This window comes from Oryzias latipes, chromosome 15 (assembly GCF_002234675.1).
Source record: "Oryzias latipes chromosome 15, ASM223467v1".
In the NCBI taxonomy this organism is placed as follows: Eukaryota; Metazoa; Chordata; class Actinopteri; order Beloniformes; family Adrianichthyidae; genus Oryzias; species Oryzias latipes.
In genome coordinates, this window is record NC_019873.2 from 6,657,391 (window position 1) to 6,671,494 (window position 14,104).

The following is a 14,104-nucleotide window of genomic DNA, read 5'->3' on the forward strand; positions in this document are numbered from 1 at the left end:
GGAAAATAGACCACAATGCATTGCGTTTAAACAATGTTCGCAGAAAAAAACGTGTTTAAATGTAATTTTTTAGAAATAAAACATCCATGTTTTCCTCATTAGAACACAGTAGATTAATAAACAGTCGTAGTGAAATGATTGAATTGATTAGATTTTCAAACAGTGATTTGCCGTTTAAAAAAAATAAAAGATAGTGAGCATGGTGTCCTAGTTGCTTTTGAAATCCTGGACACCAGATATCTCCGCACTATATAGTTTCATAGGGAGTAGGGTGGTAATTCTTACAGAATCCGTCGGTCTAAATCATGGCTGCCCAATCCTGATCCTGGAGATCTCCTGCCCTGCCTGTTTTCCAGTTCTCTCTTCTCTACTTTCTGCTGAATAGCTGACTGAGGTGTCTCCTTATTCTGATTGATTTAACACATCTAATCAGCAGCAGGAAGTGCAGGGAGAGCTAAAAACCAGGCAGGGTGGTAGATCTCCAGGACCAGGATAGGGCAGCCCTGGTAGATGAAGGTTCATCTCCCTCAGGGAAAACAGCAAAAGAGGAAATCCTTCTGTCTGTGTCACACTTTGATTCCTGCATGTTTGTAGTTGCAGCTTCAAAATGTACTTATATCCATCTAAAGAAGATATCCGGATTGCATTTTGAATGTTGATGCCTCCCCTTTTTGTCTTGTAAAGTTTGTCTCCAGGCAGGAGGTGTCCTGCCGTTGTAATGTGGTGAGATTAGATGAAGAGGCGGTTGCATGTTATGCATAGGACTCAGCTCCAAACCTTTTGCCCCAAAACCTGCACTTCAGGTTCATCTTATTGAAGCAGAATAATCCAGTGTGGAAGCCACAGACTTTTCCCTGCAGCCAAATGGACGTGAGGAGAGGTCCAACCCTCAAGTGGAATCCAAACAGCTGGTTTGTAATATTTACTAATGGGAGTGTCCCTCCACAGGCCTGTGTGTTCCCCTCAGTTGCTTTGTAGCTTTTAGGTGAGCATGCGATAGACAGAGATAGAGGTGCAGTCATCAGACAGTGACTCACACCTCCGATCAGTCGGTTTCTGAGTATTTTTGGTTGGATGAGGGTGTGGTAGAGCAGAATTACACCATCATGGTTGGGCAGTTATGTGTTTTCTGTCAGGATCCGCTGGATAAAGGCAGTGTCAGCTGTCACACATTTGCCTGTCTGAGCCGCTTGCTTCATCACGGTAAGCGTTTGGTTGACACGTGCGTTATGCGCGGCACGCAGTCAGTGTGTGTGTGTTCTGGTCCTCACACCACGGCCCAGCCTCGCTTCCAGCAGGGGAATGGAATGAATCTGACCCACTCCCAACATCCACCTCGTCTCCTCCTCTGAGTCAGTCAAACGCTTTACTTTTACTCCTCTTTTTCCAGCCTCACTCTCAGGACGAGCACTTGTGCTCATTGAATTAATCGCATTACAATTATCAAATGCCTTCCTCTCTCTCTGTGGCGTTCTCTCTCTGTGGGTGGGGATGGTTGTCAGCTGATTAGATAATGCAAATACATTATTTATAACACTTTGGTCGTTCTCCCTGCTTTTTGGAATCGCCTAGCAACCAGGGAAATATATTCTATTGAGCAAGACCTCTGATAACCATGAATAGAGAGAAGGAAGAAGGCAGTGTAAGAGAAAAATTAAAGGGGGGGTGAAACAGGGAGACAGTTGGGAGTTGGCTGGTGCCTCTGTTGCTAAGTATGGCTCAGCTGAACTCATTTATTTTTTTTTCTTTGACGCCTCTGTCTTGTTCTTTTCTCCATCTCCCTGTTTTTAGACATTGTTCCCAGTTTAGCTCTTTTTCACTCGCTACCCTTCCTCCTTCCTCCCTTCCTTCCTTCTCTCTTTTCTTCCTAACTTCCTTCCTTCCTTCCCTCCTTGACTCAGATATATCAGCGTCTTTTTCTTCTCTCCGTGCGGGTCCGCATGTGCCTCATTCTCCTCTGTTCTGTTGTGCGTTTGCTGGAGTGATGTAATCTGTTGAAAGACGAGGAAATACCTGAAGCTGCTGCTTGTTGTATTGATGCAGGCACGGCTCTTGATATCAAATACTCTTTTAGGCACAAAAGCGCTCAGCTCAAAAGCATAATGAGCCGAGAATTGTCCGTTTCAAGAAAATGCCGCAATATTTGTAGATTAGATAAGAACCTTGGGGAGTTTGTAAAAGCATCAAAATCTAGCTGCAAAAAGCAAAGGGCTGCATGTGAGGCGGTACAGACAAGGACAGCTTTGCTGACTTGAGGCATGGATGACGGCATGTCTCAGAACATTTGTTGGTTTGTTGGCATTCAACACAAAGCATTGATTTTTTTTTACAGAACAGACCCTTTTTTTGTTATTGGCCCCACTAATGAGATAACTTTGTCACACGAGGCTGTTGCAAAAAATGAAAACTTAGAAATAAGTCAAACTTTTTTACCCACTTGGCAGATTTTCTTTAATTAAAAAAAACAGGTCTGCCAATGGGGTAAGAACACTTGTCTTCCCAAGAATTGTTATTTTGAGATAAAAATTCTAGTCACAAAGATGTTTTCTCAAACTAAGATTATTTTGTTATTCAAAATCTGTCTTGATGAGTTTATTTTTTTTTTGCAAAGACGGAAACTAAGACAACCTTTCTTGAAACAAGAATCTTTTTGATTTCTTAAAGGCCCGTACACACCGGGACGAATATTCGCCAGGCGTTATTCGCCAGCGTTTTTCGCCACGTTTTTTGTGTTCACACCCAGGCGATTTTCGCTGACGATGAGTGGAGTGAACATGCAATTTCATTCCCTGACATTAGATGGCGCTTAATGTAAAACAGAAATACTCCTGTACACAAGGTGGCGCTGCGCAACTTTACGCTTCTTAAAGTCGCTTTTCACTCAGAAGAAGAGAGCAAGTATTTACACCCTTGTCAGAATCAAACAAAGAAAACATGAATATTTCAAGCACCAGTAGCTCCAACTGGTGCTTGGTTCGGGGATGTTTTAGAATGTCCGTCATTATTGCTTCGCGGCTGTGTAGACGCTACTTGGCGTCTATCTTCTTCGCTGGTATGTGTGCTCAGCAAGGCAGTTTTGTGTTTGAGCGCCCCCAAGTTGTGTTTTACTGTAACTTCAGAAGCTCCAGACACGTGAGCAAAAGCGCCGTTCTCATTGGTCGAGTAGATTTCGACGCGACGCGTCGAAAAAAAAAAACGAACCCGAGGCGTTTTTTTTTTTTGACGCTTTAACGCCTGGCGTTTTTTCGCGTCGGTGTGCACACTCTCATTGGGGCCCTTTGTTTAGTCACGAGGCGTTAAACGTCGGCGAAAATCGCCGGCGAAATTCGTCCCGGTGTGAACAGGCCTTAAGATTCGTTTTTTGGGGTGCAAACATTGGTCTGGGGCAGGGGTGGGCAACTCCATGCCTCGAGGGACGGTGTGTTTGCATGATTTCCAGATATCTTAGCCCTGGTTCAAGTTTTTCGAGCCAATTAGAACATGCCAGAGCAGGGTACGTTGGTTAACATACAGGAACGTGGCCCTCGAGGCCTGGAGTTGCCCATCCCGGGTCTGGCAGATAAAATGGTCATGCAAACCATCAATAACATCAAGAAGAATCCAACCCAGCAAAGAATAGGAATGATTTAGGATGTTTTTTTAATGGTGTTTTCCTGCACAATCAAACATGCCTGGCAGTTTTCCAAACATGCTGAGGAAGGCGCTTCTATAGCTGGCGATGTGACTTTCTAGTAATCCAAACTGTCATGCACCCCAAAGAAGTTTTAATTTTAAATTAAAGAAAAAAAGGATGGACTTCATGAGACTTTACCATCACTGAAACTGCTGTAGATGTTAACGTGTTAAAAATGTTTTCAGAAAAAGACAATGAGTCCTTTTATTTCTACAGCAAACTGGACCAATTTACACGAGTCTGTATTAAGCTATGTTCACACCTTTGGTAAATGGCGTATACTAATATAGCACCTTTCTTCCTACAAGGACAAAGCGCTTTACAGTCACAGACCCATTCACCCAGTCACTCACACATTCAGACACTGGTGGCGGCTCCGCTGCCAAACACAGGTGCCCGCCTACCACCAGAGACAAGGTGGGGTTCAGTGTCTTGCCCAAGGACACTTCGACTCATGAGCGTGCCAGGCAGGAATTGAACCTGCAATCTTACGATCATGGGCCGACCGCCCTAACGCTGCACCACGGCCACCCCTTTGGCAATGCATACTCAAGTGGCCACTGGCTGTGAAGTCTATGTCAGCATGAGCGCATGTTGAAAGCTTAATCAAGTCAAACTTTGAACAGTCAGGGAAGTGGAAGTGACATATGGATGGCGTCCCTTTTAATTCTCAGAAGTGCCAACCGTTGGAAAATTGATCATAGGGGAGAAATCCCTAATTTTGGTTTGTGCCGTTCTTGAATGCGCGCCACATACCCGGTGTGAACTCAGCATTAGACTGTTAAAATCTCCTAGTGGTTATTTGTTGAACCAGTCTGGCTACAATTACTTTACAAAACTATCTGTTCAGTCTGCAGAGTTTCAAGTTTTACTTCACATTTAATTAAAAATATTGAAAATGTTAGCATCTGATTTAGAAAATTCAAGAACACTCTTAGCAAAAAGTAATCTATTTAAGTGTACTACAATTATATTTAGTCTATACTGAAAGTGGGCCGGGTACTTGAAATTTACTTATACTATCTATAGATTGTAAATTTAAAGTGTTCTGATTCTTAACGCCAATCAAAGCTAATTAACTGCTAGCTGTAGTTTTTTTATTTTTCAAGACACAGCGAGGCTTTTGCTCAAATCTACCCAATAAAGCTGTTAAACATTCTGAAAAGCTTTAATTAGGGTCAGTACAAGCTGGAACAGCACAATGAGGAACAACAAGGAAGCTAGCATGACAAAGGGAAAATTAGCCAACCTTTGCTCAGCTCACTTTGATTGAACAGCTCATGGGATCAAAGGTTCAGGTGGTTCAGCGGCAGGGCGTCAGGCTATTGGGTTACACATGTCAGGGCTGTTCTCTGCAGGCCCTCAGCAGATTGGTGACCTTACAAGCCTTATGGCTTTAAAATCTATAACGCTCATGGATGTGGAGCATGTCATACTCCACCCTGTCATTTCCAATATCCTTTTCTACCTTGTTCCTAAACCAATTTAACCCTTGTGCTATCTTAGATGACCCCACCCTTGCATTGATGTGTTCTCCCTACCATGACAAAGGTGGATAAAGGTGGAAAGATTTCATGTACGGTAATCCATGGACACCAGTGAAGATCACAAATCATTGAAGAAAAAAGGTTCAGCGCACTGTTTAGTGGGTCTAGATGACCCAACTCCCGATGTTAAAGTGCCTAGGATTGCACAAGGGTTAATTACTTTCTAAGTTTTTTTTTTCGTACAGTCGCAGCTTCTCGGCTCAACAGGCAGCATAGCTGACATGTCCGGTCTAAATTTAGTCTTCAGCTGTCTCTCCCTACTGTCTCTAAGACTTTTTGTGCTTTTTTGCTGAGAAATGATTTGATCATTTTAGCTCAAACAGAGCCTCAGTCATTAAGCTCACTCACTGCTCGTGTGCATTAAGCACATGCATGAGCTGAACAGCACTTCATCATTGATATGCAAACGACTACATAATGAGAATTTTTATTTATTTCCATTAAATAAGCTGGGATTTCCATATCTCTTTGATGGCTTTGTGCATCTATTTAAGTTGTGTGTTGTTGTTTTTTTGTGAAAATGTGAATAATAAAAGATAAAGCCAAACAAATAAAAATGTGCTTGTGGTAATCAATTCCATAATCAAATCGGTTGATGGTAGGGAAGATGATGTTTCCTCCTTCCTGTATTTGGCAGGAAATAACTCTGACTCACATCCACTCGCTCAGCTTGGCTTTGCTCAAATGGCACAACTAGAGACAAACCTGTGCTGCAAAGCCAAGAGGGATGTGTGACGGTAAAACCAGAGACAGGTGGCAAAGATAATTATGCAACAGAGACTGGACCTATGTCCCCCCCATTGGCTGGAATATTGAATTGGTTGGGCTGCTTCTTGTTGGGCTTCTCTGTCATCTGGGAGCAGTGGGGAAGAGCTTGCTGGTGACTGGCACCTTTTTGGAGGCAGAGGTTTTGGGCATGGCAAATGGCTTCTGTCTCTGAGAAGGAGGGACTAAGGGCAGGGACGTTCAGAGTATGTCTAGTTTAGTAGCAATAGCTATTGATTCAATAAAGCTCATTGTGTCTATCAATTATACTTTGTTAAACGTACCAACATGTTTCGGTGGAATACCGCCTTCGTCAGGGAATTCCACTGAAACATGTCGGTAGGTTTAACAAAAACAAACCAGTAATACTCAGCAATAGCTATTGTTCATGTGTTATGACTGATTCTGTTTTTTGTACAATTATTGGTGTGAAACCCGTTGAGACAACTGTCTTGTGATGCTGTGCTATATAAATAAAACTGTAGATGTTAACGTGTTAAAAATGTTTTCAGGAAAAGACAATGAGTCCTTTTATTTCTACACCAAACTGGACCAATTTACACGAGTCTGTATTAAGCTACGTTCACACCTTTGGCAATGCATACTCAAGTGGCCACTGGCTGTAAAGTCAATGTCAACATGAGCGCATGTTGAAAGCTTAATCAAGTCAAACTTTGAACAGTCAGGGAAGTGGAAGTGACGTATGGATGGCGTCCCTTTTAATTCCCAGAAGTGCCAACCGTTGGAAAATGGATCAAGACAACTGTCTTGTGATGCTGTGCTATATAAATAAAACTGAACTGAACTGACTTGAATTGTCTCATTGTTTCAATGGGGTCATGCTTTTTTGGTCACTCGTCTCCTAACCAAAGGGGCTTTTGTGTCAGCCTGCTCCCCTCTCAATGTGTTTGAGCACTTTGATCTTTTGGGTTTCCTGTTCCATTGCCCACGAGACTCTAGAGAGCATCTTGAGATGATGGAAACTCTGGCTCAGTGCTGACTAGGGATGCAACGATTCACTTTCACCATGATCCGGTTCAAGCCTTGATACTTGGGTCACAGATTTGTTCCGTTCAATATATAATTTATGTACAGTATTCCCTCGCCCTATTGTGGTTCATCTTTCACGGTCTCTTTGTTTTGCTATTTTTTCATTGTAACTTTGCATGCATGTGTCCTGCATCTTGATTGGCCGGAGACCTCGTCAATCAATCTCCTCCATGCCGTGTCACCTACCTACCTCTCCAAATCTTTGATCATGATCATGATCAGATCTTTGTTGTCTATAATACTAGACTTGTTTTTCTATGAAAGTTTGAACTTTGAGAGTTTAAACAAGATGGGAAATTGTGAAAATGTTGATGTTTTGTCTGAGAAAAGTGTATAAAATGTGTAATGGGAGGTTTCACAGCCTCAAAACATCTGTAATCTTACTTTGCGGATATATTTCTGGAACGCATCCCCTGTGATAATTACAGGAACATTGCTTTACAAAACAAAAAACTGGAAATACTGAAAACCCCTTTTTTTAAATTAGCAAATAAGAAAGAAACAATGAAGAATTTTAGTTGGCTTACAATAAGCGTAGAGTAATGCAATAAAAGGAGATTAAATATAGTAAATTGAGTGCAACACATGGGTTTGACACTTTCAAAGTAAACAAATGCAAACGTGTGAAGTAGGTATGCAACGATTCACTTTCCCACAACTCGGTTCAATGGTTTAATATACGGTTTGGTTTTAAGCCAAGAATTGTGGCATCTCAGTGCTGACTACTGTGGACTTGAGGAATGTGCTGTAGGGCTACATGGGTTTGGTTTCATTCTTCCCATAAGGACTGTCTGACTAATGGGTTTTTTTGCTGAAACATTTTGCACTTTTGTTTTGGTTGGGCTTGATGTAATGCTGCTCTTCTCAGTGCTCCAAACCACCTGAAAATGGGATGCAGTTATAAAATTTGTTTAATGATAGTATCACATGAAACCAGACCTGACCACAAAGTAAAATCATGAAAACGCAGCTGCTTAACCCTTTTACAATGGAGCTTTAGTGTTTACATTCTTGTGACTACTGTAACTCTTCAACCGTTTACATAATTAACAACAATTGACTGTTCAAATCACAAAGTCTCTTCGCCTCCTCGCTGTTCCAAGTGTTCTCACAAGTTATTTCAGCATTATCTTGGCTCACACCTCTCCAAACATGTGTTGTTTGTATTCAAAATATCCCTCTCTTTAGTCCACTTCCACTCTTTGGTTCATCTGTGTTCACACAGTAATGAACCATCTGCCCAAATATGAAACAAACTGGCCAATTAGGCCAAAGCAGCTTTATTTAAATAGCACCTTTAATACACAGAAGCAATTCAAAGTCTTCTTCACAAACCATCCTGCCTTGAAACTCCCTCAGATTTGCCTTAAAGGGATTAATGGCCTTAGGGAAAGGACAAACGAGTCTCATCATAAGAGCTGTGTTTAGCTACATTTTTTTGAACAAGTTAACCTGACATAAACCACTACAGCTTGAAGGAACTGCAACATAATGTTCATAGAAAATACATTTTCTTAAACAACAGACTGTCTCTTCTGTTTCCGATTTAAGAGAAACAGCTGTTACTAGCATGTGTTGACCTGTATTATTTACCTTCTAGCATTTCACTTGTTGTCTAATCATCTTCGTGCAGGAACACACTCATAAATTTGTCCGTGTCTTTAGTCCTTTCTGTTTTCCTGTGAGTCTCATAATTTGTGACCGATTGATTGTACTTTCCCTGGTGTGGGCGGACAAACAATATGGTTTGAACATGAGTTGCTTGTAGGAACAATGTATGAAAGCATAGTGAACAAAGAATGTGATCAAACCACAGTAAAAATGTAACTGCATCCAGTCACACATACAGTATCTGTTTACTCAAACATAACCACTTAGTTACACTCTGGAGTATTTCCTCTACAGGTATCTCTCGTTTTTAACAACTTTTGTTCTGATGTTTTCTGTTTCTGCTGCAGCAATTGAGTGAATAATGAATGTCTGTTTGCATGTGTGTATGTGTGTGTGTGTGTGTGTGTGTGTGTTCTAAATAAAAAACCAGAGCCCCTGGACAGCTGTATGTCATTTCCAGCCCAATTAATATGGAACTTGTGAGCAGAGACCACATAACACGGTTTGCCTGTCTGACCTGAGGCCAGCTCAGGGTGCGTGTACGGGATGACATGATATCCAGCGCATGTCTTCTGTCATCTTCAGCGTGCATGTGACTCTGCAGTTAGCAGTTTGTGTGCAGCTGCAGATCTGTCACTTTATGCTGTTGGTCATTTGCGTGTCTTTGATCAGATGGAGGCGGGACATTTACCCAAACACTCCAGAGCTTTCACATCATGATGCAGCACACTGAAAGGAGAAATTGCCCTTTTTTGGATGGTATTTTTGGTGTTTTTAACATGTTATTTATTGATTTTTCTGATGATGGAGGAAAAATATGAAGAAGAATCATCTTAAAATTGTATTTCTACGTTTTTCTGTAACCCTTGTGCTATCCTAGGCACTTTACCATTGGGAGTGGGGTCATCTAGACCCACTAGACAGTGCTCTGAACCTTTTTTCTTCAATGATTTGTGATCTTCACTGGTGTCCATGGATTACATGAAATCCTCTCCAACTTTATCCACCTTTGTCATGCTAGGGATAACACGTCAATATAAGGATCGGGTCATGTGGACCCCATAGGATAGCACTATTCAAATGTTTAAGAATCAGGAGCATTTGGATTCTGTTCAGGTCAGAGGTCAACAAGAAAAAGGACACTGAATAAAAATGATCCAATGGAGAATTCAAGAAGAAGGACACAGTTGACCAAAAATGACACAAAGACACATCTAGCATTGAATTATCCCCAAAACTTTTGGACAATCATTCTGATAAAACCAAAGTTGGAGATTCCTAAACTAGTAAAACCAAAACGGCTACAGTCATGCAAGGTAGTGGTAAGGTGATGGCCTGGATGGTCAGAACGTTAACTGCTTTCTGTAATTAGGTAGTTCAAGAATTCAGCTCCATCAAAATCTCAAAAGCAATTAGCACTCTAGCCACACATGGAGAAGGCCCTGGTTCAAATCCCAGATGAGTTCTTTCTGTGCGCATGTTTTCATGTGTGGGTTTTCTCTGGGGATTTCAGCTTCCTCCCACTGTCCAAAAACACGCTGGATAGGTTGATTGGTGGCTTTAAATTGTCCCTAGGTGTGTTTGGACCTCCAACAGACTAGTGACCTGTTCAGGGTGTACCCCACCTCTGCCCAACAGTAGCTGGGATAGGCACCCTGTGGCCCCGGATTCAACAGGTTCAGAGGATGGATGGAGATAAGCTTCTGTAACAGCTCAGGCTATTTGGTGATCCCCCCTCATCCAACCTTAGGTAATGAGTATCAAGCATGGAGGTGATTTTTGGGATGTCCCAACTGTGGATTCGAACCCACTGAGCCTTTCAGTCTCAGATTGGATGCTTTACTGCTCAACCACTGTGCTGATGCAAGTGAGTCATGGCCTGTATTATTATTTTAAACTTTAATTCATGCCAAACCATTCAATATGTCAGAATGAAGATGAAGATTTTGCACACCTGTAAAAGACTGGTTTACAAGCATCACAAACATTTGAATGTAGTTGTTGTGTCAGGGTCGGGTGGTGGACACAAACGCAGGACGCCAGCGGATACGTATAACTCGAATTTAATCGACTATTCTCGTGAGAGTACAAACAAACAAAACGATCCTGTGACCATGACTGGGTTGACAAAGAATATATACAGTGACTAAAGTGGAAACAGGTGAAAACAATCAATGAGGTAAAGACAACGAGTGTAACTAGTGACCAGAACCGGAAGTGTCACACTAAAACAGGAAGTGAATCAAAAAAAATATCGGCCGCCCTGGCCCCTCCTGGTACCTAACATGTTGATGCTGCAATGGGCGGCAAAATCCCTGATGATCTAAAAGCATCTACTTTGTGTGAGTTTTGTACATTTAACAGCATTTTTATTCAATAAGTGAAATCTTGTTTTTTTCCATTATTGTGTTTTCTTTGTGTTGAAATAATATTTGTTTGTTGATCTGCATTAATTAGATGTGACAAACATGCAAAAGAGTCACAAAACAGGCAAAAACATCTTTTCATTTATTTCAAAAAGGTAGAATATGGTTCACATTTCTAACACCAGCCTTTAAAAAGATTGTTGATTTTAAAATCTGTGCTCATCGTTTCTGTGAAGAGAGCAACACATGCCAAGTTCACGATCAGAAGTCATTAAAACATGGGAACCAAGACGTGACTTATTCCAACACGATCTAACAAGTCAGGACTTGTTGAACTTTTGCTTTTTAGTCGCATACAGTCTGCCTGTTTGTTCCCAGTCCAACCCCTGGGGTCATGAAGGAGAACAAGCAATCATAGATGGCACTAACACTCACATGCCACTGCAGGTAAAAACCCAGATAGATCAGAGGCTTCAGAAATGACACCACTGCACAAACACAAATGAGTACAGCATAGAGGAATGTATCCCCATTGGAGCAGGTAGTTGGAGGGCCTACATCAATCTAAGGTATTATTTAAAACACCACCAGCCTTTTGGTTTCTTTTTGACATACATTTCTGACAATAAATGTCACATGACTGCAAAGGGTTTGCGCTTATCTGAAGGCGTCTTTACGACAACGGGAAATGGGAGAAGAGGAGTGTTTTGGTTTTAAAGTGAGTAGATCTCCTGAGACATCACAGCTGAAACGCTCTCTATGACAGGCACCAACAAAAGACAGCTGGTATCTCTGTGCAAGTACAGTGTGATCAAGCAGGGAGTTTGTAGAGTCTTTGGGTAACTTTCCCTTTTCTGGTTTGCTCTGTAGATTTTATTTACTACACGTAAAAAGGACTTGATGAGCTAGCTTTCACTTTTCCATTGCTGTGCCCAAAGGGTCGTCTGCTGGTGAAAACAGGACGCGCCCACCTGGCTGAGAAGGTGCTGCGGGACGCAGTTCAGTTCCACAGCACGTCCCACGAGGCGTGGAGCGGCCTGGGCGAGGCTCTGCAAGCTCTGGGCTCCAGCCAGGCTCCAGACTGCTTCCTGACGGCCCTGGAGCTGGAGGCCTCCTGCCCCATCCGGCCCTTCACCATCATCCCCAGAGAGCTCTGAGGGGGCTGGGAAAAGACCAGATTCTGACTTTTGACTAAGACACAACCTTTTGGTTAGACACTGATTCCTGACAGTTATTTAAATACGGATTTCTCATATTTACTTACAATAATATTTTGAGTATTATTTTCATTACACATTGGAAACGGGCTTGTCTTTAAAAAACAGGATGTTTTCTCTTTTGGATCATTGGATTTAGGGATGTAAAACAAAGAGGGAACCCTCTTGGTTTTAATTGTTAATGGCACATCACCCATTTAAAAACTATGACCAACACTTTCGTTTTATTCAATGTGTTTTTGTATGTTGAACAGATGACAGAAACGTTATCAAATGTGTGGTGAATGAAGAACGAAACTTCAAATACAACATTAATTTAAGTCATAACTTAGACCTAAAAATCTCTGGAAAAAATATTAGAACTTTTCAATTAAAATCAAAGAATTTTATTGATTTCAAGTGGAAATTAAAATAATGCTGAAAACCTCACAAATAAATGGAAATTATTCCAGGAAAGTCGTTTTTTTACCCCAAAAAATAAAAATGAAAAGGTTGACAGTAAAGCTGACTTTTTGTTTGGCTTAAAAAGAATTAAGTGGAAAATTGATGATAAATAATCTGTAAAAAGAAATTGAAACTGTTGAGATGTCCACAATGTGGTTCATGATGACCAACTTCTGACTTAATCTCTTTTAGCGCACAAAGACTCATCTTCTTTGAGTTTACTAAAATGGTCTTGGATTTTACTTTTAAATTTCTGAACTTTATCTACAAAATTTTTAAACAAATTTCCAGGCTTTGAAGTGTTTTTTTTTTTACTTTAGAGGGTTTTCAGAGGGTTCTCTAAACGTTGACCAAATCACTGACTGTATATGAGAACTGGACCGAGTGAGTGTGACATCACCAAAATAAATCATTCACCTCCATCTCCAACCAATTGAAATCAAATCAGTTGCTGTTTTTTGCGATACGCCGCCAAGTCAGTAAGCAGTGATTGGTCCACGTCGGACTGAGCCAAGGTTTCTATGGCAACCATTCAAACCAGTCAGGAGTGAGTGCAGAGTCTGGACTCTGGAGAGTCTGTCAATCAATCGTTTCACGTCAAGCATTTGACGTGAAACCACTACTTTCATTGAGGCGTCAGTTTCTAACTTGAATAATTTCTACAGAATAAAAAATATCCATTAAAAAATTAGGAATATCAAAACATGTTTAGAAAAAAAGTATCAGAGCAAGAAGGTTTATTCTGACCGATAGAATGACTGAGTAACAGCTGTTTATTTCTCTATGCATGTCTATGGGATTTTGACATGCAGGTACTTCCTGTGTAGATTGCCGAGGGGGAGGGGTCACTCAGTCCAGTTCTTATACACAGTCAGTGGATCAGATTCAGATGAAACTGCTGCATCTTGGGTATTTTTTTGTGTTAGTGTGTTTAAAGAACCAAAAGGATGTTGTATCACTCTGTAACATGGAGGTTGTTGATTTTGTCTGTAAATTAAGCTCATCAAGTGAAATTCATTTTATCTCATTCCAGGCGTTATTTGTTAGAACTTTATACCCAAAGAGAAGCGTGCTTTTCATGGTTATGTATGAATGTGGGACGAGTTGAGATGGGATTTGGGTGTCAGGACGCCGGTCTTTCATCCTTACTGTTTGTCTGAGAAGAAAAAACTATTTATTTGTTTCATAAAAGTCATGTCTCTAAACATACATTTCTGCTCATTTATGTCTCATTCAGTAACTTGCACAATCCCATTAAAACAGCAGCTTTGGCACAGTTTGGCCTTAATTTTACTCTTGACTTCTGTAAACAAATGACTTAGCTGTCGGGATTTTTCTATTTGATGGTTTTTCTTGTCGTTAGTGTTTTTAATAACGTCAAGCGGTTGATCACTGCTCCCACCCCACTGTGCTTCACACGCCGCTCTCGTC

The 14,104-nt window shown here is 41.2% G+C and overlaps 1 protein-coding gene across 1 annotated transcript in view; it reads left to right on the forward strand.

Moving 5' to 3' along the window:
• LOC101155292 (tetratricopeptide repeat protein 7A) overlaps window positions 1-13,435 on the forward strand; it is a 76,574-nt gene extending 63,139 nt beyond the window's left edge. Inside the window, exon 21 of the mRNA XM_023963404.1 lies at window positions 11,951-13,435. Within this exon, the coding sequence (XP_023819172.1) occupies window positions 11,951-12,169 (219 nt within the window). The 3' untranslated portion in view covers window positions 12,170-13,435. The remainder of the gene's footprint in view (window positions 1-11,950) is intronic.
• Window positions 13,436-14,104: the final 669 nt, after the last annotated feature.